Source organism: Pogona vitticeps, chromosome 3 (genome assembly GCF_051106095.1).
Source record: "Pogona vitticeps strain Pit_001003342236 chromosome 3, PviZW2.1, whole genome shotgun sequence".
Taxonomy (NCBI): Eukaryota; Metazoa; Chordata; class Lepidosauria; order Squamata; family Agamidae; genus Pogona; species Pogona vitticeps.
Genome location: NC_135785.1, coordinates 248,596,002 through 248,623,955, shown reverse-complemented (window position 1 = coordinate 248,623,955; position 27,954 = coordinate 248,596,002). Strand labels below are relative to the sequence as shown.

General features: G+C 40.4%; 1 protein-coding gene across 4 annotated transcripts; it reads left to right on the top strand.

Annotated features, from left to right (window-relative positions):
- Window positions 1-399: 399 nt before the first annotated feature.
- CEP126 (centrosomal protein 126) lies at window positions 400-24,585 on the top strand. Of its 4 annotated transcripts, none has more exons than XM_020796003.3 (12): window positions 405-797; window positions 2,927-3,046; window positions 5,679-5,824; window positions 8,400-8,490; window positions 9,181-9,343; window positions 11,623-13,282; window positions 15,902-16,063; window positions 18,003-18,127; window positions 19,268-19,346; window positions 21,078-21,287; window positions 22,924-22,988; window positions 24,154-24,585. In XM_020796003.3, exons 1-12 carry the CDS (start codon window positions 538-540, stop codon window positions 24,247-24,249), a joined length of 3,177 nt encoding a protein of 1,058 aa, XP_020651662.3. In that variant the 5' UTR covers window positions 405-537; the 3' UTR covers window positions 24,250-24,585. The 4 variants fall into 4 exon arrangements, 3 of the variants coding, with proteins under 3 accessions (XP_020651662.3, XP_020651660.3, XP_020651661.3); XM_020796001.3 differs by having other exon boundaries at window positions 11,623-13,708; XR_013543408.1 differs by lacking the exon at window positions 18,003-18,127 and having other exon boundaries at window positions 400-797; window positions 11,623-13,708.
- Window positions 24,586-27,954: the final 3,369 nt, after the last annotated feature.

Genomic DNA, 27,954 nt, shown 5'->3' with positions numbered 1-27,954 from the left:
AAACCGAAACATTTGGGGAACTGCTAGATAACAACCACACCCTCGGAGGCCTGCTCTGTCAGGAGCCTGAGGCGCACTAAACGCTCCCCGAAAGCCTCCTCCTCAGACCCGAAAACGGCTCCGCCCCCTTCCCGCGCGCCTCCATTTCCCCTAGTTTCTCCGGCCCCTCCCACCCGCCAGCGCCGCCGTCGCCCTTGGTTTCCGTTGCGAAGGAAGCAGCGTCGCCGGTTGCTACGATGGCGTCTCGCCGTCGTCGGCGCCCTGGAGGCAGCGGAGGGCCTTCGGAAGGCGCTCCTGAGGCGGCCGCAAAGGCTCCCTGGAGCCGCTGCGCCTCCGCCCGCCCGCCCGCTTCGCCGCCGGCTGCTGAAAGGGGGGGGGGGGGGTCGGCGGGCCAGCCCCTCCGTCAGACTCGCACCGCTTCCCTTCTGTTCTCAGGATAGCCGCCCATTCCTCCCTCCCTCCCTCCATCCATCCATCCACCCCTGACCGGGCCTGCGAGGGAGGATGGCGGCCGCCGCGGAGGGTTAAGCGGGCTGGATGGAGCCTGTCGGAAGCGGCGGCGGCGGCGGCACTACTGGCAGCGGGAACGGCTGCTACTCCTACTACGGCCGGTTGACGGAAGGCAGGAGCCCAGGCGAAGGAGGAGGCAAGGCCGTCGCGGTTGAGGGCGCAGAAGGGGAAGCCGGATCCGAACCCGCCGCCGCGGCTGCTCCGGGATGCTGGAAGAAGGGCTTCTCGGGAGGTGCACCGCCGCGGGGCCCTGGCCACCGCCCGGTTAGCGCCCTCGGGCCCTGCTCGTATCCTCCACCCCCCCCCCCCCTTTTTGCCTATATAGGCTTGGAGGTGACAGGGAAGGAAGGGCGGGAAACGACAGCAAGCTCCAGCCCTCTGGATGAGGTATCCAGCCGCTCCTCTATAATCATCAGGCTTTTTATCAGAGCTTGGGGAAGAAGTTACTTTTGAAGTTACCTCACACAGAACCCCCACCCACGCACCCACCCAACATGTGGCTATGTTGTAAAGGGGATAATAATAAATCTTAGAACTGCAGAGCAGGAAGGGACCCCGTGGATCATGGAGGCCAGCCCTGCCAAGGAGGCACAGTGGGGAACCCATTTGCTTCTGGGAGTTACAATTAAAAAAAAAGGAACTTCACCAAGATCTGTTTTCTTTCTAGGTCTTATAAGATGCGGGGTGCCTTCCTTCTTGATTGTTTAATTCCTTGACAGGCTGGCCATATAGTAGCTGATCTTTATGTAAAGAATGAAGGGGAGAGAAAGATTAATATTGTAGGGGTTGAAAGTGTTAGACTGGAATTTCAGGAGACTTGCGTTCAGTTCCCCATAAAGCCAAACATGGCCTTAGGTCTTTCGATAGCCTACCTCATAGGATTGCTGCGTAGATAAAATGGGTTTATGTTCCTGTCTTCAACTCCCTGGGTATAAACGTTTAGATAAAGATGACTACGGGTAATGACGTAATTGTCATTCATCCCGTGAAAGCAGGGGTTCGCCCTGTAGAGAGGAAAGTGCAGCTGTAATTCTCCTTCCCAAGTTTTCTTCTAAAAAGATGTTGCTATGTCAATCAGACAAACAGACATTCTGACTGCTCACATGAGATACATCCACACGTTGTGGGGCAGAAAAAAGGTTATTAGTGGAACATGGAACTTTGCGGTGTATACCTGTATGTTCCATAAATCTGTAAACCTATGTTTCTTGTAGTCTTACTTTAATCTTTTCATGAACACTGAAAATACCATAGGTATACATTTCATGTAGTGCTTGAAATATTTGAGAAAGCCAAGAATATGTTGAGCTCCTTGTCAAGGAAGCACTTGATTGCTAATTCAGATTTTATTGCCATCTTGTGGGAATCCATGTTTTAGTCACTGGACCTACGTTTTATTTCAAGTTTATAATCTGAATTTTGGAAGGCCAACTAACACTCTTTTAAAGTGCCAACCAACATTAAATGATCCCCGCCACAGTATATTAAATTGGCAGAGTCAGACAGGATATTAGAATTTAATATGTATACATATTTAACCACCCTGAAGAACCTGAACCAAATTGCTTTGAGGCACAAAGAGCTGTCCTAGGCATAAATACCTGGATGAATATTATACTGAAAATTAGTGAGGCTTTCCTCTGAAGTATACTCCTACTAACATAACCCCTGTGCTTGATTGCCTGCTTAGTCCACCATTATTATCCTTATATTGTACTTTTAATGCCTGCTTTAATATCTGTGAAAATCTATACCAGTCTCCCCACAGAAAAGTCTCATTGAGTTCAGCCAGGCTTACTCTTCAGATAAGTGGAATTGCATTCTTGGAATCTTTGTACTGGACTGTGTTAAAGCTATATTTTTGCATCTAGAAAAAAACACTGCAGTTGGACAGTCTAATTAGGGACAAGAGAGAAGAGTGAGATAGCTCTGCTTTATTGTTTTGAATGGCAAGCCACTTAGTTGTATTTATGAAATTCCCAGTAAATTTCAATGGTATTAATTCTGAAGTACGTTTAGTAATAACTTTAAGATGAGTGCAGTTTTAATTCTTTACTAATGGCGATATTAACAAAAAGATGCATTTATTACATTTTAGAATATTTCTGTATCATTAATGATATTTCTATATCATTAGTTTTTTTCATAAAAACTCATAGTGGTTTACAATGAAACCAGAGGCAGTAAAACCAGATGCACTAAAACCAGTGGCTAAAATGAATATGGATGGAATTGTATTCATGATTGTTTATCTTGATGTGGTGAATTGATGAAATGCTATATGTGTGTAAGTTTGCTCTTTAACCACATATCTGGCATTAATGGTTTAGTTTCTAATCAATGTCACAACCAAGAATGTAGTCTGGTTTTCCAGGATTTTTGCTACAATTTCCATTATCTTTAATATCATGATCAGAAATCTAAAGGTTTTTCTTGAGAGGGACTTATCGAAAGAGCGTCATGAGTTGCTAAAAGATCAACGATTATATCGTAATCAAGCACGAAAACATTCCATAGAAACAAATAAAAGAAGGAGGTATGTACCTATAGACTATTTAATTTTATTTATTAAGTATATTTTTATTCAGAAGTTTTGTTTTTTAAATGCATAAAAAGATGCAGATTAGTTGTTGGTTCTCTGTTTATATGAGTTACAGTGCAACTTGAGAAGTTAACTAGTAGTGTGATTTAAAGTACAATAGTTATGTATTTCAGGATTTTAGTAAGGACAGCCAACGAGTTAGGCTGAAGTCCAGGAGTAAGTTGCCACTAGAGTAGGCCTATTAAATTACTGGTGATTTCATCAATCAGTTCCTCTGTAAGTTCAAGTGATTCAATGGGCCTACTCTAGTTGTGATTTACTAATGAATTTCAACCTTAGTGAAATTTAGAGTAGACCCATTGTAATCAGTGGGACTTGCTGGCTGTGTTAGTCCCAGTGATTTCAACAAGTATAAGCATAAGAATAAGGCTACAAGACGTTGAGGATTGTGGTAATCAAGCTTAACACACATGTTTGTGACCTTTTTTTTGGGGGGGGAGGTAAATGAAATCATGGCTGGATCGTAAGATGTCTTGTTAGTAGCTTATTACACTGCTCTTTGAACCTGCCATACTGCAATCAAGAAGTGTATAGGGTTCACCAGTCTAGACAGACTGAAATAGAATATACTTATGTAACAGTAGATTCCTTAGGTCCTATGTTATACTCCAGGTAGTATTCCTTTGCAATTTAACATTGATTGATGTTTGAATAGAAGGCATTGTATTTAATAGGATTCAGTAAGCAGAAACCTGTGAAAAATCACAGATTTGGAGACTGATTTGAAGAAGGGGGGGTGATGCATCTGCTATTTATTTAATCATTTACACCTTGCATTTTATTAAATGGGCACAAGTCTGTTAACAATAATGTACAACAAAAGTAAAATACTAAGAATTGTGCAATAATGGTCATCTATTACTGAAAGCAAAGTGAGACAGTGAAACAGCACAGTGAAAAAATGTGAAAAGTACAGCTGTCAAAAATAATTTAATGATAGGTTTTCGTACGTTAAATCCATGTCCTGAGAAGAGCATGAAAATATTACTAAAAAGGAAGAGTTCAACCATGCTTGACAAGCCATTAAACAATACACACCTCACTTTAATATCAGTACATCTGCTCTTATGTATGACTAAGCCTGGATCAAGTCTCATTTCTTTAGAGACTTGAATCAGGAGTTTGTTTCTGTTTTATTTTTTGTGTGTATGAGAGAAAAAAAATGAATGAAATCACAATATGGTTGCTGTGGGTTTTTCAGGCTCTTTGGCCGTGTTCTGAAGGTTGTTCTTCCTAACATTTCGCCAGTCTCTGTGGCCGGCATCTTCAGAGTGCTGTCCTCTGAAGATGCCGGCCACAGAGACTGGCGAAACGTTAGGAAGAACAACCTTCAGAACATGGCCAAAGAGCCCGAAAAACCCACAACAACCATTAGATCCCAGCCGTGAAAGCCTTTGTGAATACAAATCACAATATGTTGCTTATTTACATAATAGATAAATGATCCAATTTTCTTAATATGAGTGCAAGTGGTTTTAGGGGTCAATAGCACTTGTTTAGAAATCCTTTTAACAAAATTATAAATTTAAAAACAGCTCCACCTGTCTTGTGACTCAGCAAAACTATTCCTTTTGTCAAAGCTATTTTCATAGTTCCTGTTTGATAATATTTATTAATTCATATATTTGGAATCATTTTGACCTCATTGCATCTACATGTAATCTGTATCCTCACTTCAGGAGGTTATCAGACTTCATAATAACATTAAATCAAAAGCCTTTAAATGACCCCTTTTCTCTGTTTACAACGTGACCTTTCCAAAATGTGCTGTTGAGGGTTGTCTCTAGAACAAGCCAGCCAACAGCAAGAGTGATACCGAGGATGAAATTCCATACTTACTTCTTGGGAATGAACAACCTTGAACTCAACATGAGTGTGTGTGTGTGTGTGTGTGTTTTGTTTTGTTTGTTCAGTGCATCCAGGTTCAGCTGTTTCAGAAACAAATCCAAGTCTGACATAGTTTTTAACTGAACAGCTTTAGGCAGTCAGCTAGTCCTAATCAGATCCCAGGTATATCTAAGAAACGGATAGTACATCAACCAGAACAGTATACAAAATGTTTGCCCTCCAAGTGTTTTGAACTGCAGCTTCCATTGTCCTTCACAATATGCTAGCAAGGGGTGATGGGATGTGAAGTCTAACAATATGTTAATTACTTCATGACCCGTGTCTCCCAGGACCTGTGTCTGGTTCTTCTTAGGAACATTTTGGTAGAGTTCGTAATTGGGAGCTCTTATGATTATTGTAATCAGGTACAGTATAATAACACTAATGTGTTTTAACACTCAACAGCCCTTAAATTAGCATATGTAGGAGTCCATGACACAAAGGACCCTGTCTTAATGCTGACACAGCAGTACTGATGTCTCTTTTTTTAAGTTTTGTGGTACAATGGAGTTAATTTTGTCATATGTGTACTGTATTAGTACTCAGTTTGAAACATGTTTTCATATGACTAATATTTCAATATGGGAGTATGCCAAAAGAAATGTTTAAGCAAAATGGAATTGGCAACTGTTAGTGTTCTAGAAATTATTTTATTAAAAATTATAGTTCTTTTAAATAGAGCACTTGAAGAAAAATGGAAGGAGGATGAAGAAAAAGAACGAAAATTTAGGGAACAAATTTTGCTGCAACGAAAACTGAAACTTCAAGAAGCCACTGAAAAGTTCCAGCGTGGTCATCTCCCATCTTCACAGCGGAAGAGAGGAGGTTTGTATATTACATGTACAATTTGCAGTGCTTATAATGTCTGCTTCTATCAGTTAATAAACTGACAATTACAGGTGAAAGTCAGTCATATTAACATCCATCAGTAAAATCTATATTCTGTGTAGTGGCCATTTTACGCAAGGCATTTAGTTAGGCATCCTTCAGTCTTGAAAGACTATGGTAACGTGTTCTGTATGGAGGACTTGGAACAGCGTCTAGTGTGGCTAACAAGGCCAATTCGAGAGTGACAATCCCTTCCACACTGAAGACAAATCCAGTCTGTCCCCTGTCCGGCTCCCTGGTTTTGCTGCTTTTGTGACTTCCTCTTTGCCTCGGCCTGCTGGACAAGGGTCTCTTCAAATTGGGAGAGGCCGTGATGCACTGCCTGCCTCCAGGCTGAACGGTCAGATGTCAGGGTTTCCCATCTGTTGAGGTCCATTCCTAAGGCCTTCAGATCTCGCTTGCAGATGTCCTTGTATTGCAGTTATGGTCTCCCTCTGGGACAATTTCCCTGCACTGATTCTCCATACATGAGATCTTTTGGAATCCGACCATCAGCCATTCTCACGACATGCCCGAACCAATGTAGATGTTGCTGTTTCAGTAAGGTATATATGCTAAAAATTCCAGCTCGTTCTAGGACTACTCTGTTTGGAACTTTGTCCTGCCAGGTAATACCAAAAATGTGTTGGAGACAACACATATGGAAAGTGTTCAGCTTCCTCTCCTGCCTTGCACAAAGGGTCCAGGACTCCCTGCAGTACAGGAGTGTGCTCAGGACACAGGCTCTATAGATCTGGATCTTGGTATATGCCGTCAACTTCTTATTGAGCCATACTCTCTTTGTGAGACTAGAGAACATGGTAGCTGCTTTGCCAATGCATTTATCCAGCTTGACATCTAGGGAGAGAGTGTCCGCAGAGTGTTTGTGCAAGGCATATTCAATTAACAAATACATACATTTTTAAAAATGCATTTAAAAATACTTGTAGTAAATGGTAGTTAACTAATACATTATCAGAAAACAAAATATATCCTCATTAGCTTCCTCCTTCAGAGTATATGCTGAATTTTACTGAGGGGGCAGCTACATAGGTGAATAACATTAATATTGCATCAGATTTGGCATTGTTAGATTCAGTGTTTTCCCTGATGTAGGCATCTTTCAGTCTGGAGAGACTATGGTAATGTGCTTTGAATAGAGGTCATGGAACAGTGTCTAGTGTGGCTGAGAAGGCCAATTCGTGAGTGACACTCCCTTCCACACTGAAGACAAATACAATCTGGCCGCTGTCCAGCTCCCTGATTTCCCTGATGACTACACAGTTTAAGCTAAATGTGAATTCTTGTTATTGTTTAGTCGTTAAGTCATGTCCGACTCTTCATGACCCCATGGACCAGAGCAGGCCAGGCCCTCCTGTCTTCCACTGCCTCCTGGAGGCAGTGGAAGACAGTGGAAATGCAAATTAGCCCAGCCTTTTCACCTCCTAAATCATAGGTTTTTTTCCTTCTGCTGTTGGGCTTCTACTGTTACAGGGAAGGTGTAAAGAGGCCCATTTACAACACAACAGATCCTCAGTCCTTATATACCAACACCAAAATATAGATAAGGAATAGACATCTCGCCAGGATGTCTGGAAATTAGAAGGACAATGAGAGGGGGACCTCCACCTCTTTCCATTCCCTGTCAAGAACCAATAACTCACCTTGATCATAGCCCAAACACCAACTAGGGCAAGGATCCAAACTTGTTGCATCTTAGGCCCAATCACGATTTTCGGGTTTATGACTCCCTATTTGTAAACAATATATATGTATTTGAGCAATCTATTTTCGGAGCCTTCTTAGTCTTTATGAGAAAAGCTCCAGCTGTCTGTTCTGGCATACTTTGTTTTCTCAATAAAAAATGTGTTGTATCACAGCTGGTTTGTCTGTGTCTGAACCTCTACCAGAGATTAGCTCAAATTTCCTAAAAGACTCAAAATCAAGGCTAACACTACTTTTTGGGAAGCAAACCGACTCATATTGATTTCAGGCATGTGCGATTTTCTGTGTCGGAATAGAACAGCCATGGCGGGGGTGTTGTCTTCATCAGGGTGTGGTTTGCTACTAAATGAAGAATACTCCCCCAGTGAGTTCTCCATTTCTGCCACCCAAACAGCATTGAATTTTTTTAACGCTTTCCTTCTCTAGCATTATGGCAGATAGCTTTGCTATTTGCATAGCTTCTTCTTTTTTTTGCATCTTTCTCATAGCTAGATTGCATTAAACTGCGGCAGTGCATAAGCAAGAGAAAATAAGCATATGATTTTACACTGTGGACCAGTGGATTTTTAGAATGGTCCTGACTTCTGTTATTTTATAATAATAGTAATAATAATTATCAATAACAATCTTAGAACTGCAGAGCTGGAAGGGACCCTAAGGATCATCCCGTCCAGTCCCTGTCAAGGAAGCACCACGGGGAATCGAACTCCCAACCTCCATCTCCTTAGCCAGAGACCTAAATCACTCAGTTATCCAGTGATAACTGAAAACTTGGTAATTATGCTCATGGTTCTTTTTTAATGCCTAGTGCAGAGAAAACCAGAACCTAAATTGGATGAGGCTCTTCAGAAAATTCAGTCAACAGGATTACAGTTGTCATCACTCAGAGTTATTGAAAGGTAAATACTTTGTTTAATTAAAACATGCAGTCATTACAAGAATAACCCGATGCTGAGATTTTGACAAAATATTTATCGTAAAATGCTGCATAAGATTTGTGGAAGATGATCTCTGTCTGTATAGCATATGCAATGAAAAGTGAATTGGTTTGGCGTTCTTATAATCCGCTCATGATAATGCTTACATTGTGATTGACAAATTCTCCTTGCTAATTTCTCATTCATAAGAAATTATGAATACCTTTAACATGGAAGCACATTGTTTAAAATTATTTTGTTAATGCTTTTAGTTCCTGCATTTGGGTTACACTCCCAGGTACTTACTTCTTCATACTAATAGGTAAGGGGGCGGTGCGCATCTCCATTTCCAAGCCATAGAGCCAGCATTTGTCCAAAGACAGTTTCCTTGGTCACCTGGCCAGCGCAACTAGACACAGAACACTCTTAACACTAATATGTTTGAGTAATTTGATACCTCTTATTGAATGTTCTTTATTTCACCATATTGTTTCTATAGTTAAGGTGTTCTAAATATTTCCTAGGTTCTACATGTTTTAAAATATGTGTTCAAATTGCTTTTATTCTAACCCTAGGGAGATAATTTTGGGTGGAGTCAGGGAAGGGGAAAGGTGAACACTTATACTTAGTGGGGATATACTTAGTGACATCTGCATAAATTTTCTCCACCAGAAATGATCCTTTCCATTGGAAGCAGGGCTCAGCAAAAGCTGCCTGTGGTAGGATAAAGCAGGAAAGCAACAGGGCAAATCCGGAGAGGGACCCGCTGCTGTTCCAACAAAATTTGGATGAAATGCAGCAGCAGCTGCAAAAACAGCATTTCAGCAACCTTCAGGTATGATGATTGTCAGAAATATGGGTTTTCTTCATTCTTAAAGGCCAGTTGACATGCCACCTAAGGAACTGTGTTTGAAATTCTTAGTGCTCAGGCCCTTTGACTTCAATGGGAGTACACCCGCTTCATTCCCAGATCAAGGATTTGGAAGCCAGGACTTGCAGGATTTCTAAAAATGCCTGGACTATTCCCCTTCCACCTTACAGGAAGAACCACATATGTAGCTGGTCCCTATAAAACTCGATCATTACCAAGTCATCCATGGGGTGGGGTGCCACCTGGGTTGAGCCTAGGATGTTGCAGTATGCTCAGTTATTTGCAACAGTGTTACCACCATTTTGCTGCTCCTACCTGCTTGGATTGCACATGTTCATTACACTCTTGCTGTGAGAAGTGATACTTCTTACTACGGTATTCTACGCACTTACTTCGACACTCAGAAAGTCAGTTAGGTGGCTATGTTTAAACTACAATCAACCCTCGACTTACGAATCGCTCTGACAGGAAAATATGGACTTGACTTGCGAACTTGGATTCAAGTTACGAATGGAAAAAAATGTGTGGGGAAGGCAGGGAAAGCAGGAAATTTGAACTTTCAGTTAGCGAAGAGGCTGCTTGTCTGCTTCCTCGCTCATCCAAGCTGTTAGAGAGTGGGAAGAGAGACCTGGGACTGCCTGGTATTATCATTTTTAAATGTAAATTTTATTTTAAAAGGTGCTTTGTTTGGGTTAAATGGTGCTTGGGTAAAAGGGATTCCATTTTTAGTTAAAACCTGCTTGGGTAAAAATGTGCTTGGTTGCTTTAAAAGCTGCTTGTTTTGATTTAAAAGGTGCTTGGTTGAAAAGGTGTTCTTTTTAAGTAGTGTTCATTTGTTCCCTCCGTGGTTTCCTGCCTTTTTTAACCTACACCATCTTACATTAAAATAAAAAATTATGCCCTTAGTGGTAGGAACAGATTAACCGGCTTTGCATTGGTTCCTATGGGAACTAATGCTTTGACTTATGAACAACCCCTCGACCTAAGAACCAAAAACAGCCGGAATGGATTAATGGATTTTCAGTGCATTCCTATGGAAAATGCTGATTTGAGTTACAAACTTTTCGACTTCCGAACATCCTTCTGGAACAGATTAAGTTTGTAAGTCGAGGGTTGACTGTATATACTGTGCAATCATTCTGTTGAAGCTGAGCTCAGGAAAGTCACTTTTTCACATTGCAACTCCCAGAACTGGCCAGCCACTATGGCAAAAGGGCTTTTGGTAGTCAGCCTAAATTTCTTTCAGAGCTTTGTAATGTAATGTTCTGATTAAAATCACATATAGGTGTGTGTGTGTGTGTGTGTGTGTGTGTGTGTGTGTGTGTGTGTGTGTGTGTGTGTGTGTGTGTGTGTGTGTGTGTGTGTGTGTATGTATGTATGTATGTATGTATGTATGTATGTATGTATGTATGTATGTATGTATGTATGTATTAGACTTAAATGGAATTGAGTTCTTAATTTCAATATTGGTTAACATTCGCAGGACTGAGATGAATGCTATTCAAATAGACTGAAAAGAAAATGTCATGGTTTGCCAGTATCTATTAAGTACCGAAAGTGGAACGTATCTCCTTTTCTTCTCACTTTTAACCTTCAGTATTTTTCTATGTAGATGGAGAATTATTGTGCATTTAAGCTTGTCCTTTTAACAGTGTCTGCTCTTGAAAAGCTCAAAGTCATTTGTCAGTTTGTATTTGTATAAAATACGTAAGGAAGAAGTTAAATAAGCATCCCTACCTCTGCTTTCCAAAGTATCCAGTGCAGTGACGTGGCTGTATCAATGCACGTCCTGTCGCAATGATGCAGATCCATGTTACTTTCTGAATAGCCCATCAGAAGGAATTAAAGTGGTTGGTTGGTAGCTTTATGGCAGATAATTATTTCACAGAATCAATGTTTTTAAAGGTCTTATAATTATTCTGGTGAAAAAGACTCTGCACAGACAAAGCTGCATCTATCAAGCAAAAGACATCATAGTCTATTTACATATAGATTTCCTTGGAAATTGGGATCAGCATTTAATGGGATCTGCTGGTGGAACTGCAAAAGAATTTTGTAAACAATTTCTATTCCGTTTACATTATAGAATTGCTACTAGAGGGCGCTCTGGCTTCTCTGGTGCCATCAGGTACTGTTTTTAAAAAATATTAAAAACAGTTCTCTTCTTGATGATTTATGAGGATGCAAACATACAGACCACTAGAAATATTGATACACACGACTTGCTTGCTTTTTGGTTTCAGGATCTGCATCAAGAAGGAAATGAAGCACGCTGCTCAGAAAGCGTTTGCAGTGTGGACAGTCTTGAGGCTGGAGAACCAAATGGAAGTTGTGTGACACCCAGTGAAACATCATCGTTATCTGCACAGTTGGACTCTTCAGGCCACAACTCACAGGAACAACAGAAGAGAGCTGATGAGGCTGACATTACTTTTTCTAAAAATCAGCATGTAAATAATTGGCTCAGAAACTTAAATACTTCAGCTGTCCCAACAACTTCTCCTTTCCGTGATATTTTGATTAAATACAATGTTGTGCCTTCTGATGAAGACACACACGGTCCTGGCTGGAAATCATCTGTTCTAAGCACATCTGAACAAACAGAGACTGAGAGATGCGCTTCTGATGGTAATCTAACTTTTGCAAAAAATACAAGAGAAGGAAAAAGCTTTCTGTTGAAACATCCATCTTCAGGAACAGTTAGCTCAAAGAGCCCTCCAGCTACTGACACAGCAGTTCTCAAATTAAACAAAGCTTGGACTATTCCCAATCCTTCTCCACTTGTTGCAAGCCAGTTGGTGAATTCTGAACTGCAGGACAACACACTCTCACTAGCACAAGCCCCTAGTCATCATGTAGTAACCTCTTCCTCTGTAGGCTTTCTTACCACAGACCGGAGTGCCACTGCCCATTATAGTAACAGCTTCTTGCTGAGTTGTCTGCCGAAGGGGAAGGAGGCCCATGCAGCAAGATGTACTGAAGATACAGACTATGTGGCAGATGATAAAGATGAAAAATATGTTGACCATGTTAATATTGAAGCATCCTTGTTTGAAGAGACACATAAAGGCAGTATCAATCAACAGAAAGACAACAGAGAGGAAAAAGTGAAGGAAATTATTTTCTCTGTGCCTCATGGAGGCCTCACATCCAGTTTCTCTGAAATTGACCAACAAAGGAATGATGACCCCAGTGAGAGAAAGGTAGTGAAGCTGCCAAAAAGCATTTTGAAAAAAGGATCTAAATATGAAGCTGGCTGTTTCAAAGCAGTAGTTGTAAACAGAGGGATCAGATTTGGTCCTCAGCCTGTGTCTGCTGCTAGAGATAGTGTTGAATTGGCAAAAATAAAAGGGAAGGATGCAGATATTCAAAAGAATGGTAAAAAGCTTAGATGGTTTGATGAAATTGACCAAGCAGAAGATGCTAACGATGAGGAAAAATGTTCTGAACAAAGTGTCACTGAAATAACCGAGTCACAGCTCCAGTCGCCTAGCTTTCAAATTACCGGCACCACTTCTGGAATTAATCTTACAAACTCTTCCTCTTATACACTCAATTCTGCTTTCCTGGAAAATCCTGAGGAGAATTCTGAGAAATCTGCCAAACTTTCTACAGTTGGAGGTGCTGAAAGAGATAATGTCATGCAGAATGCATTTTTGTCCCCAGGATATTATGTTGCTAAAGAGGCCTGGATGGCACCAAGAACTGAAGAAATTATACCTATTCTTTATAATGGTGACCCCAAAAATCCAAAAACCAATCCACGCAAAGGTAGAATGAAAATTGTTAAAAGACCAAAATCTGCCAAAGCCCAACCTTCAGCTTCAATAACTAAAAACCGGAAGGGTACCATTATCCGTCCACAATCAGCTAATGAAGCCACCAAAGTCATAAAGACCCAGGGTAAGTTAATAGTGCCACACCCTCCATGGAAACCTTTACTTAGTAAAAGGCCAGATGAAAATTCTGTAGGCAGTACATATCGGACTCTTTGCAAACCTCATGCAGATACTGAAAATGGAAGACACCTGTCAGAAGGGCAAGATTTGGGTAGAGACACTGAAGAAGGTCCTTCACCATCAAGTGAAGGACCTTCTCACACACCTACAATGCAGCCTTCCTATAGTGTATTTACCTATGCACCCTTGACAAAGGCAAAGAGCACTGGAAATACTACTCACTCAATTGCCCGCTGCAACAGCTTTCCGAAAAGAAACTCTGTGCACTCAGGAAATGGATTATGTCCAGATCGCACACCAACTGATGAAGAAATCACAATTTTGTGGCAAGGAGTGCATCATGCACTGGCTCAAAAGGATGGTGCTGCTGGTAAGATTAATCTTTAAAAAAATGAAAAGGATTTGTAAGGTTTTTTTCCAGCTCTGATAACAAAGAGTTTTGTAGCACCTAATAGGTTTTTTTAAACAGACCATGAATTTTGGCAGACCACTTGATTTGATGCACTGACAAATAGGGTTACAGTCCATACAGTCCATAGAAGCTTCTGTAGATTAAAGCTTGTTAGTTTTTCAGATGCCACAAGACACTGTTACAAACAGGTATGCTTCCCCAGTGGTGCCATGGAATTTTATTACAGCCTAGAAGATGAGCAGTTGCTTGGCTCCACTTAGTACCTCAGGGCCACCATACTTTATCACCAACAGAATTGTAAAAGCTGGGGAATCCCACTACTGGTAGAAACAGATGGTCGAAATTATTCAATCAGTTGTGTTACATTATAACCTATGTCTTAGAGAAACACAATTTCTTCTGATTTTTTCTTTGCCACAGTAAAATACTAATTGTCTGACTGACATGTCCCATTCTAGTCCACTTTAGTTTGTACACACTAAGCACCATTTTTTGCCTTACAGTTTCCAGTTCATACTTCTCATGTTCCATGTTCCAGTTGTATGTGTTGTGCAGCATTTGAGTTCCCTTTCACCTCTGTGCTTGTTGGTCACGTCACATATTTTTGGCTGTAATCCAGTCTCTTCATTAGCAACAGTGATGTTTGTACTTGTGCTTTGCTCTTCTGAATAGCTGGATGAGTGCCTTCTGACCTTGATGTCTCATTATGCTTAATGATTTTGAACGTATGGCTCTCCGCTATTGATGCAACCCTGTAGCTGGCCACCAGAATTTTTTCCATCCCCATCCCCATTGGAACTATACATTCTCTTCTACTGATGGAAGTGTTGGTCTTGAAGAGGGTGAATGTTTCTTAGTCTGGTATCTCAGCTTTGGCGATTCCGCCTTACAAGACCGTGCTAGGAGACTAGACTAGTAATGGAGTCTAGCCTCCTGACAGCATAGCTCTCTTAAATTCCCTCACCACATTAAGATTTTCATCCAGGCTTTGGTTTATTGTAAATATTATCATATTTGCATTTAGCCAGAGTATGAAATTGCTATCAAACAATGAAAACTTCTTGCTGCAAAGTGACTGAGTACTTAGTCTTACTCTTATAGTACTTCATCACTGCTATGCTGAAGGGAGCCTCGAATGAACCTGGACATTCATACATGCATTTGTTTTCATCCTTTACTAGTATTGTGGATTATTGGTCATTTTTGTTGTTATTGTTCATTATCAGAATATCAGATACAGACAACAGCTGCACAGAAAAGGCATAAGAGAATAGCTGAAGTCTTAGTGTCATCCCCCTTCACAGTAACTAGCATTTTCTATGTTAAAAATCACCCTGGAAGCATTTTAAGTAGAAAAGGAAAAGGTATCTTTATTTACAGTTGGACTCAGTAGCTACAAACAAAACAATAAAAGGAAGGTTGTAGTCTCCACACAAAGGAACAATGACTCCATGACTACAAAAGGGTCAGAGGAAGAGCAATACAAACAAAAAAACAGAAAGAGGATGAGCGGAAGCAAGCAAACAAAGCAAAGCCTGCTGCTTATATATACCGCCCTGTAGTGCTTCAAGCACTCTCTGGGTGGTTTACAAGTTAATTATGCAGGCTACACATTGCCCCCCCCCCCCCCCCCAGCGATCTGGGTATTCATTTTACCAACCTCGAAAGGATAGAAGGATGAGTCAAGCTTGAGCCGCAACCTGGGATTGAACCCTGGGTCATGAGCACAGTTTTGGCTGCAGTGCAGCAGTTTAACCACTGCACCACAAGGCTCTTGAAGCATGAGGGTTTGGATCAAAAGCCAAAGGTGGGGAAAAGAACGCTACAAATTAATTAGTGGTAAAAAGGGACAGTTACTTTAGCTTGTGAAAGATCCCTCCCACTAATACTCAGTATTAATTGCATGCAAGGTTGTTCTTATCCCAGCAGCTAGTGCATTGGGTTGGGCTGTAGTTTTACTCCATAGATTTTCTTCTTGGGGCTGAAGGACCTACCCAGAATTAATACATACACTTACAAAAAAACATACAGAATTAAGAGGCTTGGTTTAAAGAGTAATTTTTTAATATTCAGTTATAATGTGGGATGGTGTTAGTGCTCTTCAGAATATAATTTTTAAATCTTGCTTCTGGATTGTTTTCTTTCTTTCAGGGGATTCACAGCATAATGCTGCTGTGTGTAATAACACAAATAATAGAGACCTGCAACCCACAAGACCTAACGTGGCTCACATCACTATTGACGGTGGAAATCTAATTGGCAATATTAAATCAGGTGTCAGGGCAAATGCAGCTTTTTCTTCACAGCCAAGCAGTAAGGTTCTTTTTTTCCCCTTCCGAAAATAGTACAGTACTAGAAGTCCATGAATTAGAATAGGTTGGTACTGTATATGTATTCTGTAATAGCTCCTTCTTTCTTCTTATTACTTAAAAACTGCCCATGTGAAAAGGAGGTCCTTTTCCATGCATTGCTTCAAGCTATAATTTTACAGTGTTTGTAACAGAATTAAAATGACAAAAATTAGCAAACATGCCCTTAACTTTACCACCGCTCCTATAAAAATGTTCTTAGCGGTTGGAATTAGAGACGGGCACTTACTGCAGTTCAGCTGTTCAGCACAGTTCAATGGATTAGACCTACAGGTGTTGCATGGGTGCCCCAGATTCCACACCCCACCTTTTCCCATGTGCTGCAGGTTTCCCTGCCCCACCTGCTCCTGTGAGTGGGCATCTGCTGGAAGAGGCGGGGCGTGGAATCCGAGTCACCCATGCAACTCCTGTGGGCCCAGTCCACCAAATCACAACAAAGCACTGAACTAGAGTAAGTGCCCATCTAGTTGGAACTGATTCTATGGATCAACTAAAATTCTGACTGATTAATCTAGCAGTTAAAGCTATGCATCCCTAGAAATTAACGGTTATGCTAAAATCAGCGCAGTTACCATTTACATTGGCCCAAAGTTTAATGACAGAGCACACATTTTGCATATAGAAAGTCCCAGTTTCAATCCTCAACATTTCCTGTCGAAAGACCCCCATTTAGCAGAGTTCAGAAAGGGCTCTGGTAGTAGAGCAGGTTCAGTCCTGTGGAGCTTCATGTGGGACTAGGGAGGAATTCTGCTTGAAACGCTGCAGAAGTGCTGTCTGCCAGCATCAGCAGTGCTGCTGAACTTGATGGTCCAGTGATCTAACTCGGTGTAAGGCAGCCTCCTATAATTCCGGATGTTGGACAAATCTGTTATTATAAATAATGATGCCAAATTAGATTAGATAGTGGGGAAAGGGTGATTGGATAACCTGTGTTTTTAATAGAATTTAGGTGCACCTGTGAGTGTGAACTGGATTGAGTCTATGGCATTGGCAAGTTGTTTAAATCCTTTTCCTTGCACTGTTTTCCTGATCTAAATAGCATCAGAAAAACAGATCCCATTTAGATCAAGAAAACAGTTCCTGTTTAGATGAGAAAAACAGTTTTTCCAATCCCATATGGCAAAATGTGTGTTACAAGGCAAAGAATATAAGTACCACACAGCTAAATTTCCTGTCTAGTCTGTTCAGTGTTACTTATCTCATTAAAAGATGAAGTTGTTAAACAGATAAACTATCTGTACATTCTGTTTCTTTCTCAGTTCTTGCAGACCCTGATGTTAAGTGCAGATGTATATACAGTGGTGCCCCGCATAACGGGCGCCCCGTTTAACGACGAATCCGCATAGCGAAGAAGATTTTGCGATCGCAAAAGCGATCGCATTGCGATGTTTTAGATAGCGAAAAATCGCTTTGCGATGATCGGTAAGCTGCTTCGCTTACTGATTTTCGCATAGCAATATTTTTTCTAACAGCTCATTGGTGGTTCCAAAATGGCCGCTAGGTTGAAAAAATGGCCGCCCGCTGTGTTTTCGTGCCCTTTCCACGCTTACCAGGCAGCGAAAATGGCAGCCGTATGGAGGACTTTCGCTGAACGGTGAGTTTTTTGCCCATAGGAAAACATTAAATGTGTTTTAATACATTCCTATGGGTTTTTTTGTTTCGTATAGCGACAATTCCACATAGCAACGATTTTTCTGGAACAGATTATCGTTGCTACGTGGGGCACTACTGTATTTAGATTAGGTTTTTTTTTTAAAAAAAATAGTGTATACCATATTTTCAAAATTTATACTAGGGAGGGGAAGTAAATCAGTGATTAAAATATTTTTTTAAAAAAGCTAACCAGATCTGAAATTTTTACACGGCTGTTTTATTACTTGCAGCTTCTGTTGCTTTTGCAAGACGAAAACAGATTATTGAAAATAATGCAAATAAACGAAAGGCCCTCTTAGAACAGAGAAGACAAATGGCAGCATCTGCAGGACAGAAGCCTAATGCTGTTGGAGAGGTATATCTGATTAATAACTATTTCAGAAAGTGGTTTCCATGTTATGCCGTGGAAATAACACGAACAGTGCACTGAAGAAAACGTTGACGTTAGATTCAGTATGGAAGACGGATTATATAGCTGTTTCTGGACTTCTTGCTGCCCTGGCTCTGATTTGGCACATCATGGATATTCAAAATTTGATCCTTAGAAAGCATGAGGGTATGCATGACTGTACAGACTAAGATCACCCTACAGTGATGGACACTGTTACACCTAGAAGCTGGATGTGGGTTACACAAAAAGCTGTCAACTTCCATTTAGAAATGTTTTTTGAGAAAAATAACAAATACAGTGGTGCCCCGCTTGACGATTACCTCGTTAGACGAGGAAATCTCTTAATGATGAGGCAAAACCATGTTTGTATGTTTTTTTTTGTTTGTTTGTTTAACAACAATCAGTTCCCTGCTTCGGGAATCAATTTTTTGCTTAATGATGATCAAAACAGCTGATCGTCGGGTTTTAGGATGGATTCCTCACTATACAGGCACCAGAAAATGGCCGCCTTATGGAGGATCTTTGCTGGAGGCTGAAGTATTTCGCCCATTGCAATGCATATCAATGGGGTTTTTTTAACTTTCGCTTGATGACGATTTCATTCTACAGCGATTTTGCTGGAATGGATTATCCTTGTCAAGCAAGGCACCACTGTAACTGGAAATCCTCCCCCCCCCCGTGGGAACTTTCTAAATGTGTAAGAAGTAACAATGAATCCTCACAATAATAGTTAAATTTTAACATGTGAATATTTCTGTGTTCATTCTGCACAAGTGTGCAAGAAACTTTGTAATCACTTTTAGTCAACATTACAAGGAATGTTTGATTATAATTAATAAACACTGCATAGCTTTACTGATATAGTTTAATGTGGCCTTCCATCATCACAGGCTGTTGTCCTCCACAGTACAGCAGCTTACAGTATAAATATTTTCTTCTCTTTTTTTAGCTGCTTTATCAAAACTTCTTTCGCTATTTACTTCACATTTCAGAATAATGTTAGCATTCCTGGGCCATGAAATGCCTGGGTTATTTTAAATCATCATTCAGTGACTTAACTACATATTTCAAATAGTTTGATGATAAAATTCTTTTCTTATATAGAGTATGGCACAAGCTGTGAAACGTGCACAGTCTCAGTGTGCATACGAGCAAGTGGCTGGCATTGGCAGTTCTGAAGAAGGTAATGTAGTATATCTCATTGCGGCTGTGAGTAGCTACCTTGCTTTTGTTTACGTGTTATTCTCACAAGAGTTTAGGGAGTAGTGTTTGTTTGTTTGTTTGTTTATATGCCACCATGGCTCACAACAGTTAAAACTATACAATGATCAACAATTTAAAAACACCAAAGAAAACGTTAAGAACAGTTAAACACGTGTCAATATTAAAAGCAATGATTAAAAACAAAGTTTTAAAACATTTTAAAATCTCTCAATTTAATAAATAAAGCATTCTTGTGACACACACCCCACTTACTGCTTAAAAGCCTGCCTGAAAAGGAAGTTCTCTGCCTGACAACAGGACAAGGTGGTGGTGGGGAGCAACCTAGCTTCTGGTGGCAGCTCATTCCAAAGAAAGCTTGGGAGCAATCACTGAGAAGGGCCTCCTCGGATCTTAAAAGCCAAGAAGGCTCATATGGGAAGAGACAGTCTTTCAAATGGTCTGGACTCAAATTGTAGAGGATTTTATAAGTAATAACCAGCACTTTGAATGGGGCTCCAAAACAGGCAGGCAGTGAAACTGTTACAATAAGGCAGTTACATATATCCCTGTAAACCAGCAGCAGTCAGCAATCTTGCTGCAGCATTTTGAACCAGTCGATGTTTCCAAACACTCTTCAAAAGGCAGCTCCACGTCAAGTGTGTTGCAGTAATGCAAGCAAGATGTAACTAAGGCATGTGTCAATGTGGCCAGATCAGACTTCTCAAGGAACAGGCACAGCTGGTGCAGCAGTTCTAACTGTGTAAATGCACTTCCGGCCACTGCTGAGACCTGTGCATCCATGCTCAGACTTGAGTCCAGGAATACACCCAAGCTGTGAATCTGACTTTTCAGAAGGAATGTAACCCCATCCAGTACAAGCTGAAACCCTATTTGCCTCGTGACCGACGAGGAGCACTCTGTCTTGTCTGGATTAAATTTCAATTTGTTAGCCCTCATCCAGACCATTACTGGCAAAATACAGTGGTCTAGGCAGAGAACAGCTTCCATGGAATCAGAGCATACAGAATGGTAAAAGCGCAGGATTTCTTGGAGAAGGAGTGAAGTGGAAGTTTTTAATTTGGCGTTTAAAAACACCAGCAGAGAAAACAGGACAAGTATCTGGAAGAAAAATGTTACAGTCACAGTGAGCAGCAAGGGAAGATGACACAGGACAGAGGATGTGGTCTGGGATTTGTGGACAACAAGGATAGCACAGTGTTCTGTTTGTGACAAAAGAATATCTGGTATATTTATGTCGTTGTTTTCAAAATGAGCATTACATTAGAGTGAAGATAGGCCACTGTTGCATACACACTCAACCAGCCACTGCTTTGCTCACATTTTGGCTTCTTATAGAAACACATTATAAAAGGGGACCAGCTTTATATCAAGGTGAACAAGGGAGTCTGCAGGATTCACTTTATGATTTCAACACAGAGACAGACTTATTTCTGTCCTGTGTGCTTTCTGTGTGTCTCTTAGCTGTCTTCAGAGAAAGCTATACTAGTTCCAGCATTGTAGTTAATGATGTCCTGGGCTGACAAGAGTAGTACTAAGTATATAGTATATGGATAAACAGTTATATCTGAAAGATACATAGAGACTCAATATGAACTGTGCTGGTAAACATTGAAACAAATTGTAGCTAATCCTGATGTTTCTAACCTGTTTTGCTTAGAAGCTATCCTTCAGTATGCATTCCTTTTATTAGTTTCAGACAGCATGAAACAGTTTCTGCTAGCAGAAAATCTGGTGAACTTGTCAGCTACAGAAAGTGAAATCTTGACTGGTTTGGACATAGCCCACCCACACAATCAGACAAAGGTGCTAAACAGACCTCTGCAACAAGGAATGAGCGCACTGTCATTTGAAGAACACAAAGTTCTTCAGTCACTTGACCGTATTAATCAAAAGTTGCATGGTAAGTATCCAGTCAGTTGTGTTTTGCACTGTATTACTGTACTCATCAATTTGGCAGGTAACCTAAAGAAGAAATAACACAAGCAAAAAAAGTTTTTGTTTCTTCCTGCTTTTAAAAATATATGCCATGTAGTGACCTCAGATCCTAAATTTGATGCGTAATGTTGGGACCATGTTTTTCTTGAAAAACATACTATTGTGATGTTATGTCCCTTTATATTTTCCTTTATACTATACAATCACAGTTTTGTCATGGTCATTCTTTAAGCAAGTGGACTTACCATTTGAAATATTTTATTTAGCTAATTTAAAAGATACACCTTAGTGCAACTACATTTCTGGGGGTGTTTTGTGCATTGTACACATGATATGAATGTGATCAAATAATTTCATTTAATTAAGGCCTTATTTACAACTGTATGGCACTCATGCCAGTTTCACATAGCAAGGCAAATTTTAACTGTTACACTCTTCTTTAAAGCAACCTGGTGTGTCTTTGTTTTCAAAAGCTAAGTTTGTACAAAGCTGGGAGCATTCAAACTTGGTTCTCCTAACTAGAGAAGCTGTCCAGTAACAGATACTATATAAATAATGTTTTTATCTGCCATCTCTCTAATGGATTAGGACGGCAACCCTGTCTTGCTAGTCATATGTACAAATAAGGCAGTATTAGCAGATCTGAGACTATGTAAGGGATATTGATGGCATATCAAGAGGGGATAATCAAGATTCATAATTCTTTGTAGTTTTCCTTTGATCTAATCCTTGAATTATGTCAATGGGAGTCACTCCCACAGCTTTCTTCTATGAGACCACCAAGCCCCTCCCCAGTGCCCGTATTTCCTTTTTTTGTGCAGGAGTTTGAGAGTTCCACGATCCCATCAGCCCAAAGAAAAAGGACACAGATGGCATTTGGTGAAGCTCCAAGCATGCAGGACACAAAAGTATGTGGATGCTGCGTGGAGAGCTTTATCCAAATGGAAGATGTGACCTGGAAATCTCCACTGCTGTCTCTGATAACAAGATTAAACCACATTTTCTCTCCCAGTGCTGCCTCCATGGGTGGAAGTTAAGCCTAGACATGGACTTCTGAGAGGCCAAATGAGGACCCTCTGATGGTCTACACTTGTGGACACTCTTCTTCCAGTGTATATTCTAGTATAAGTAGTGAGTGGGGGAAAAATGAATGAAGCCATGGTCAGTAGATATAGAAATGAAAGAAAGGGCTATCCACCAGTTAGAAAAGTTTGTGACTGCAGTGTTCTAAGCCATGGGTCCAAAAGTACCACAAACTTACAGACAGAGTGGCCAGAAGAATATATGTTCCTTTAATGGTTAAGCAAATGGAAAAGGCTTCATGCTAGAAAGGGCAGCTGGACCCAGCATCCTGTTTCCAACAGTGGTCAGACAGATGCTTCTTGGAAACCCACAAACCAGCAAGCAAGGAGACAGCACTCTTTACCAGCAAATGGCTTTCACTAGGCTATTCATACTGTCTTCGAAAAAGAAGGTTCCCATATAGGTGTTTTCTAAAAACAGGCAGCATAAACCCACACACTATTTACAAAGAATCAGTGGGTTGTTCTTTGTTTTTTCTCTATCATACTGTTGAAATGTTCTACTTTACATTGTTTTAGATGTTCAAGAAAAAATGAACAGAAACCCAGCATCTACGGGCGTTTTTCAGACTATTTCCCCTTTGGTAAGCTCATATATTTGCACTTCCAATTTAATATGGTACTTTTCCTGGGTGATAAACATGCAGCAAAGATATTTTAGGGCCAAAAATTCTCTTGAAGTCTTCCAGAGCATGTGTCTGGCTACAGTCAGCAGAAGCATGCTATGCTCTTATAATATTTAATATTTATGAACCATCAAGTCAATTCTGACGGCTGACCTCTCGAGGGTTTTCTAGGCATAGGTCCTCTTGAGTGGTTTACTGTTCTCTGGGGTTCTCTGGGACTGTGCAACTTGCCCAGGATCTCACAGGCTGGCTCTTTTCATGAGAGACATGGTAAGGAATTGAACTCCCAACCTCTGGCTCCATAACCAACTCACTGGGCTATCCAACCAACATGTGCTTATAATGCCTTGCAATAAGGAGTCTGGCGGAAAGTAAACAGTAGCTGTGTTTAGATACCAAAATAAGCCAGAATAATATAGGAACCCTGCCTTTGTTGAGAAATCCACTATGCTGGTGCACCCTGCCTAATTCCTCCTACTGGCTACAGGAGTAGTTAAGCAAACAACAGACCCTGGATGAGAATTTTGCAGGGAGCTGATTCGCTGACCATTTTCATTCCCAACAAGCTAGGTACTTAATCCTAAAGCAAAACTTAATTTAACTGTAGAATCCTTTGTAATCTTCAGACTACCTACATGGAGTATTTCATTTAATTCAGTGGAACACGCTTTTGAGTAGCCATGTATAGTCAGTTGTACATTGTTGATTATCCCTCAGATTCTGCTGACCATCTTTTTTAGTAGGTTTCTGGGTTTTTCCTTCCGTAAAAATATGGTATAGTTTCTAGTGTTGGATGGAACTCAAGAGATGTGGGTTCAAATCCTTTTTCAAATGTGAAATTAAGCGACCTTGCGCCAGTCATACACTTTTAGCCTAACATAACCCATAGGGTTGCTGTGAGAATTATGCAGAAAGGTGGAAAATAGTATACTCTACTTTAAACTCATTAGAACAATGGTTGATTATAAGTGTTACAAACAAATAATGAGCAGATAAATCATACCACCATTGAAAAATGTAGAATCAGTTTTGGTTCAAACACACGATTGAATTGACATATCTTTGACAGTATATTTTCTGTACTGCTATGAATATATTTTTGTTGTGCTTTTTGTTCATGCAGGTCACATCTCCCTCATATATGGACCTCATACCACCCACGCAAAGGTATAAGAGTATAACAAATGCCACCGGTACCCTAAGGCAGAAAAGATACTGATTTCGGCTCACTATTGATCTGGGATTTATTTTAATGTATTCTTGGCAATGATCTTTATAACATGTAATTATTTGCTACATGCCTTAAATGCTATTTAAAAATAATTCAAACAAAATAAAGATGTATATACAAGTATTAACTGCTTGTTACCTAGTTTACATATATGGCAAGAAATGTATTTTATATGCACTTTATTATAAAACATATTGTATTTTTTTAAAGAATACTGATACCTCACTTTTTGAATAAGTGGTGATGTTTGTAAATTCATTGTAAATTTTAATTAAAGAGAAAAAGAAATTATTTTGCTACTGATTAAAATTATATATATATTAATCTTATAACTTTATGACTTTTATTAACTGTTAATACATTTATAACATCTTTGCAAAAGGCATTTTGCAGACATGATAGCCGGTTGGCTGCGAAGATTGCCTGGTTAGTCATTCCTCTCCACTTATCATTGATGGCTCCCAATCCTAGCTAGAAAAAAGAATACTGAAGTCGTAACAGCCATAGATTCCCCAGGAGACCCAGCTACTTCATCTTCTCACTGTGTATCCCATGAGAAGCAGTGACACCACTCAATAAATAATAGAAGCAGGGATTTTAACCCAAATCTCCTGCAGTTTAGTTTGTCACCCTATTGCTGCTAGATGCTAGATTAAACAAGAAATGTATACAGTGGTGCCTCGCAAGACGATGTTAATTTGTTCCGCGAAAAACGCTATCTTGCGAAAACATCGTCTTTCGAAACGTGGTTCCCCATTGGAATGCACTGAAATCTATTTAATGCGTTCCAATGGAAAAATCATCATCTTGCGAAAATCGTCCATAGGAAACTATCATCTTGGGAAGCGCAACAGCGATCGCAGAAACTAATCATCCTGCGGATTAATCGTTTTGTGAGGTAATCGTCTTGCGAGGTACCACTGTACTATATTTGCATGTAGTGGAGAGCACTAATTTACCTGTGCTTTGTGGCCCAAATCAACAGCAGGGGTGCTGCTCTGGATTTGGCCCACAATGCACAAGTAAATTAGGTTTAACTGTATCCCCCTATGACAGCCCCCCCAAATAAAATGGGTGGAGGGACATTGTTGGCTTTGTTCTTTTCTTTTTATTTATGAAAGACAATGAAGTGTCTGTGTAGCCTCCTAACTGGTACATCCTGTGTACCTTCCACAACAAGCAGAATTACTGGGGTGGTGCTTCTGTGCTATAATAGCCTTTCCCCTCCACCTTGTGATTAATGAAGCAGAATACATTTACTTTATTTCCATCATGCTATAGCCTTCAGCTTTTTTGAACTGTGCTATGTAAGTACAGAATGTAGGTCACCTAGATGAAGCATGTTGATTACTTTTTGTGCAGAGACGTGTTTAGATGTGCTTGCGGTACCAAATTTATAAGCTCTAAACCTAGGAGGCACACATCACCTTACCTGACCTTTCCCTCTCATCTCTAGTAATGTTTATAAATGCAATTGATGTCTCCCTGGTTGGTGCACAGTTCTTGAAAAGCATCTACCTTGAAATCCAGCAGCTTGTAATCTCCATCTTTTCCCCAGTGTCTCTCTGACATTGAGCAGAGCCATAATCAGTGCAGAGGAATTAGGGCTTTAATGCAGGGTACTAATGTTCAGAGGGCACAAACATGTTCTGCTGGAAGGATGTGAACCTTTGTGCACTGAGTGCATATACCACTGCCAGCTGCCCCTCACCAGGCAGAAGGAAATGCATGACAGCCAGGAGTCCATGTGGAAGCAGTATGAGTATGAGGTGCTCAAACCCAGACATTCTCCTCATGCCTCTGACTTGTCCCTGTATGAATGTCAATCTCACATGACCCAAATTTAATCAATAAGGCTAAAAAACCCTGGATATCAAAATTACTAGTTCTAGTTCTGGCATTAATGACTTCATCGCTGACATATATTCACATACTGCCCAGGTTCTGTTGCCTCGTCTACATGTTGCTTCTGAGCACAAACTAGAAAAAATTACATTTTTGAATGAAACGGCCAGTGGCTATTTTGGTTGCAGATTCTTGGAATGTAAACAATTAATCCTTTGAAAAGCTGCTTCTGAGTCATAGTCTGCCTTCTACAAGAAGGTATACCATATGGATGCAGTTGGATGTTATTAACCACATTAAGACACCACATTTCTCAGTTCTACCACCTCGGGCTCTGGAGCCTCGCGGAACAGTGGTTAAACTGCAGTACAGCAAGCAGTCCAAGACTGCTCAAACCTGAGTTCAATCCTGACAGGCTCGAGATTGACTCCGCCTTCCATCCTTCTGAGGTCGGTAAATTGAGTACCCAGCTTGCGGGAGGGGGGCGGTTTGGAGAGATGCAATGTCTAGCCTGCAAAATAAAATTGTAAACTGCCCAGAGATTAAGGCAGTATATAAGCAGTACACTTTGCTTCTGCTTTGATTGGTGAGGATGACAAAGAAGGCCTTTTCAGTGGCTGCTCCCAGGCTGTGAAAAGCACTCCATTCATCAGCCAAGTTGGCCCCCTTCCCTATTGTCCTTCCATTGTCTAGCAAAAACCTGCCTTTTGGGGCAGGCTTTTAAGCAATGAGGTGGGTTTTTTTAAAAAAAAGAAATGCTGTATTTATTAAATTTAGAAGGGTTTTTTATGTTTTAAAATATTTTTAACTTGTTTTTAATGGTTGTTTTAATTGTTTTTACTACGGTTTATTATGGCGATTATAATGATGATTACTATATAGTTTTACTTAATTGTGAGCTGACTTGAGTCCCCTATGGGAAGAAAGGTAGCATATAAAAGACATTAACAAAGCCAAATTCCTCCAGGCATCAGAGGCAGTGTAAATAACAATAGCCAATCCAAGACAAAAAGTATGGTAGAAAAAGAAGATACGATGTCAAAGGAAAAAGATGGGTATGGAAGATGAAAATCATCTGATTTAATTTGTAATTTAGAAAGATGTTAGACTGCTTTTCATTATTGTGTACATACAGCACTTTACACAAGGAGGAGTCCAGGGATCCCTCCCTTGCTTGGAAAAGCCATACACACATAGTTGGTAGTCATGGGAATCCTACTTCAACATATCCCAAAGAGTGGGTGGCTTATGTAAAATCTCCTCCGCATTAACAGGTGTGCATTCACCTACACTTCCTGTCACTGCTCATGTGCCCTTCCTTGCCCTTTCTTCTCATAAAGATCTGGAACAACCTGTTGGAGAAGTGAACACACCCTTGCAGCTTTCCTTACATTGTGGCTCATCTGGCAGCTGTCACATTGGTCTGAGTGTTGGAGTCTCTTCTAGCTGATTTGTATCTCTTCGGTTCTATTATATTTACTCACTCAAATATAAGGGCGTAGGGCTCCCATTTATATTTTGTTGGCGCATGCATCATTGTTAGAGATTATTTTTATGTTACCATAGTAGATAACAGTTGCTTCCTCTTTCATATGATGTTCAAATAATACACATTGATGATCATATTCAGACAAGATGAATGAATCATGTATGATGCAACTACATCAGAACCATCAGAGAAAAAGCCAAATATCTTTTTTCACCAATTTACTCCTAACTTCTTAATGTAAAGAGTTATGTCAGTTAATCCTTTAGCTGTTAATTCCAAAACCCCAGGGCCTATGACTTGAGTAAAGGGAACATCTTGACCCCACCACTTCAGAGACAGACATCTCACATTAGAACACG

Coding starts and splice junctions, on each gene's coding strand:
- CEP126 (XM_020796001.3), top strand. CDS start 538: ATGGAGCCTGTCGGAAGCGGCGGCGGCGGCGGCACTACTGGCAGCGGG. Junction 21,288..22,923: donor TATTAATCAAAAGTTGCATG/GTAAGTATCCAG, acceptor ACATTGTTTTAG/ATGTTCAAGAAAAAATGAAC. Junction 22,989..24,153: donor TTCAGACTATTTCCCCTTTG/GTAAGCTCATAT, acceptor TTGTTCATGCAG/GTCACATCTCCCTCATATAT.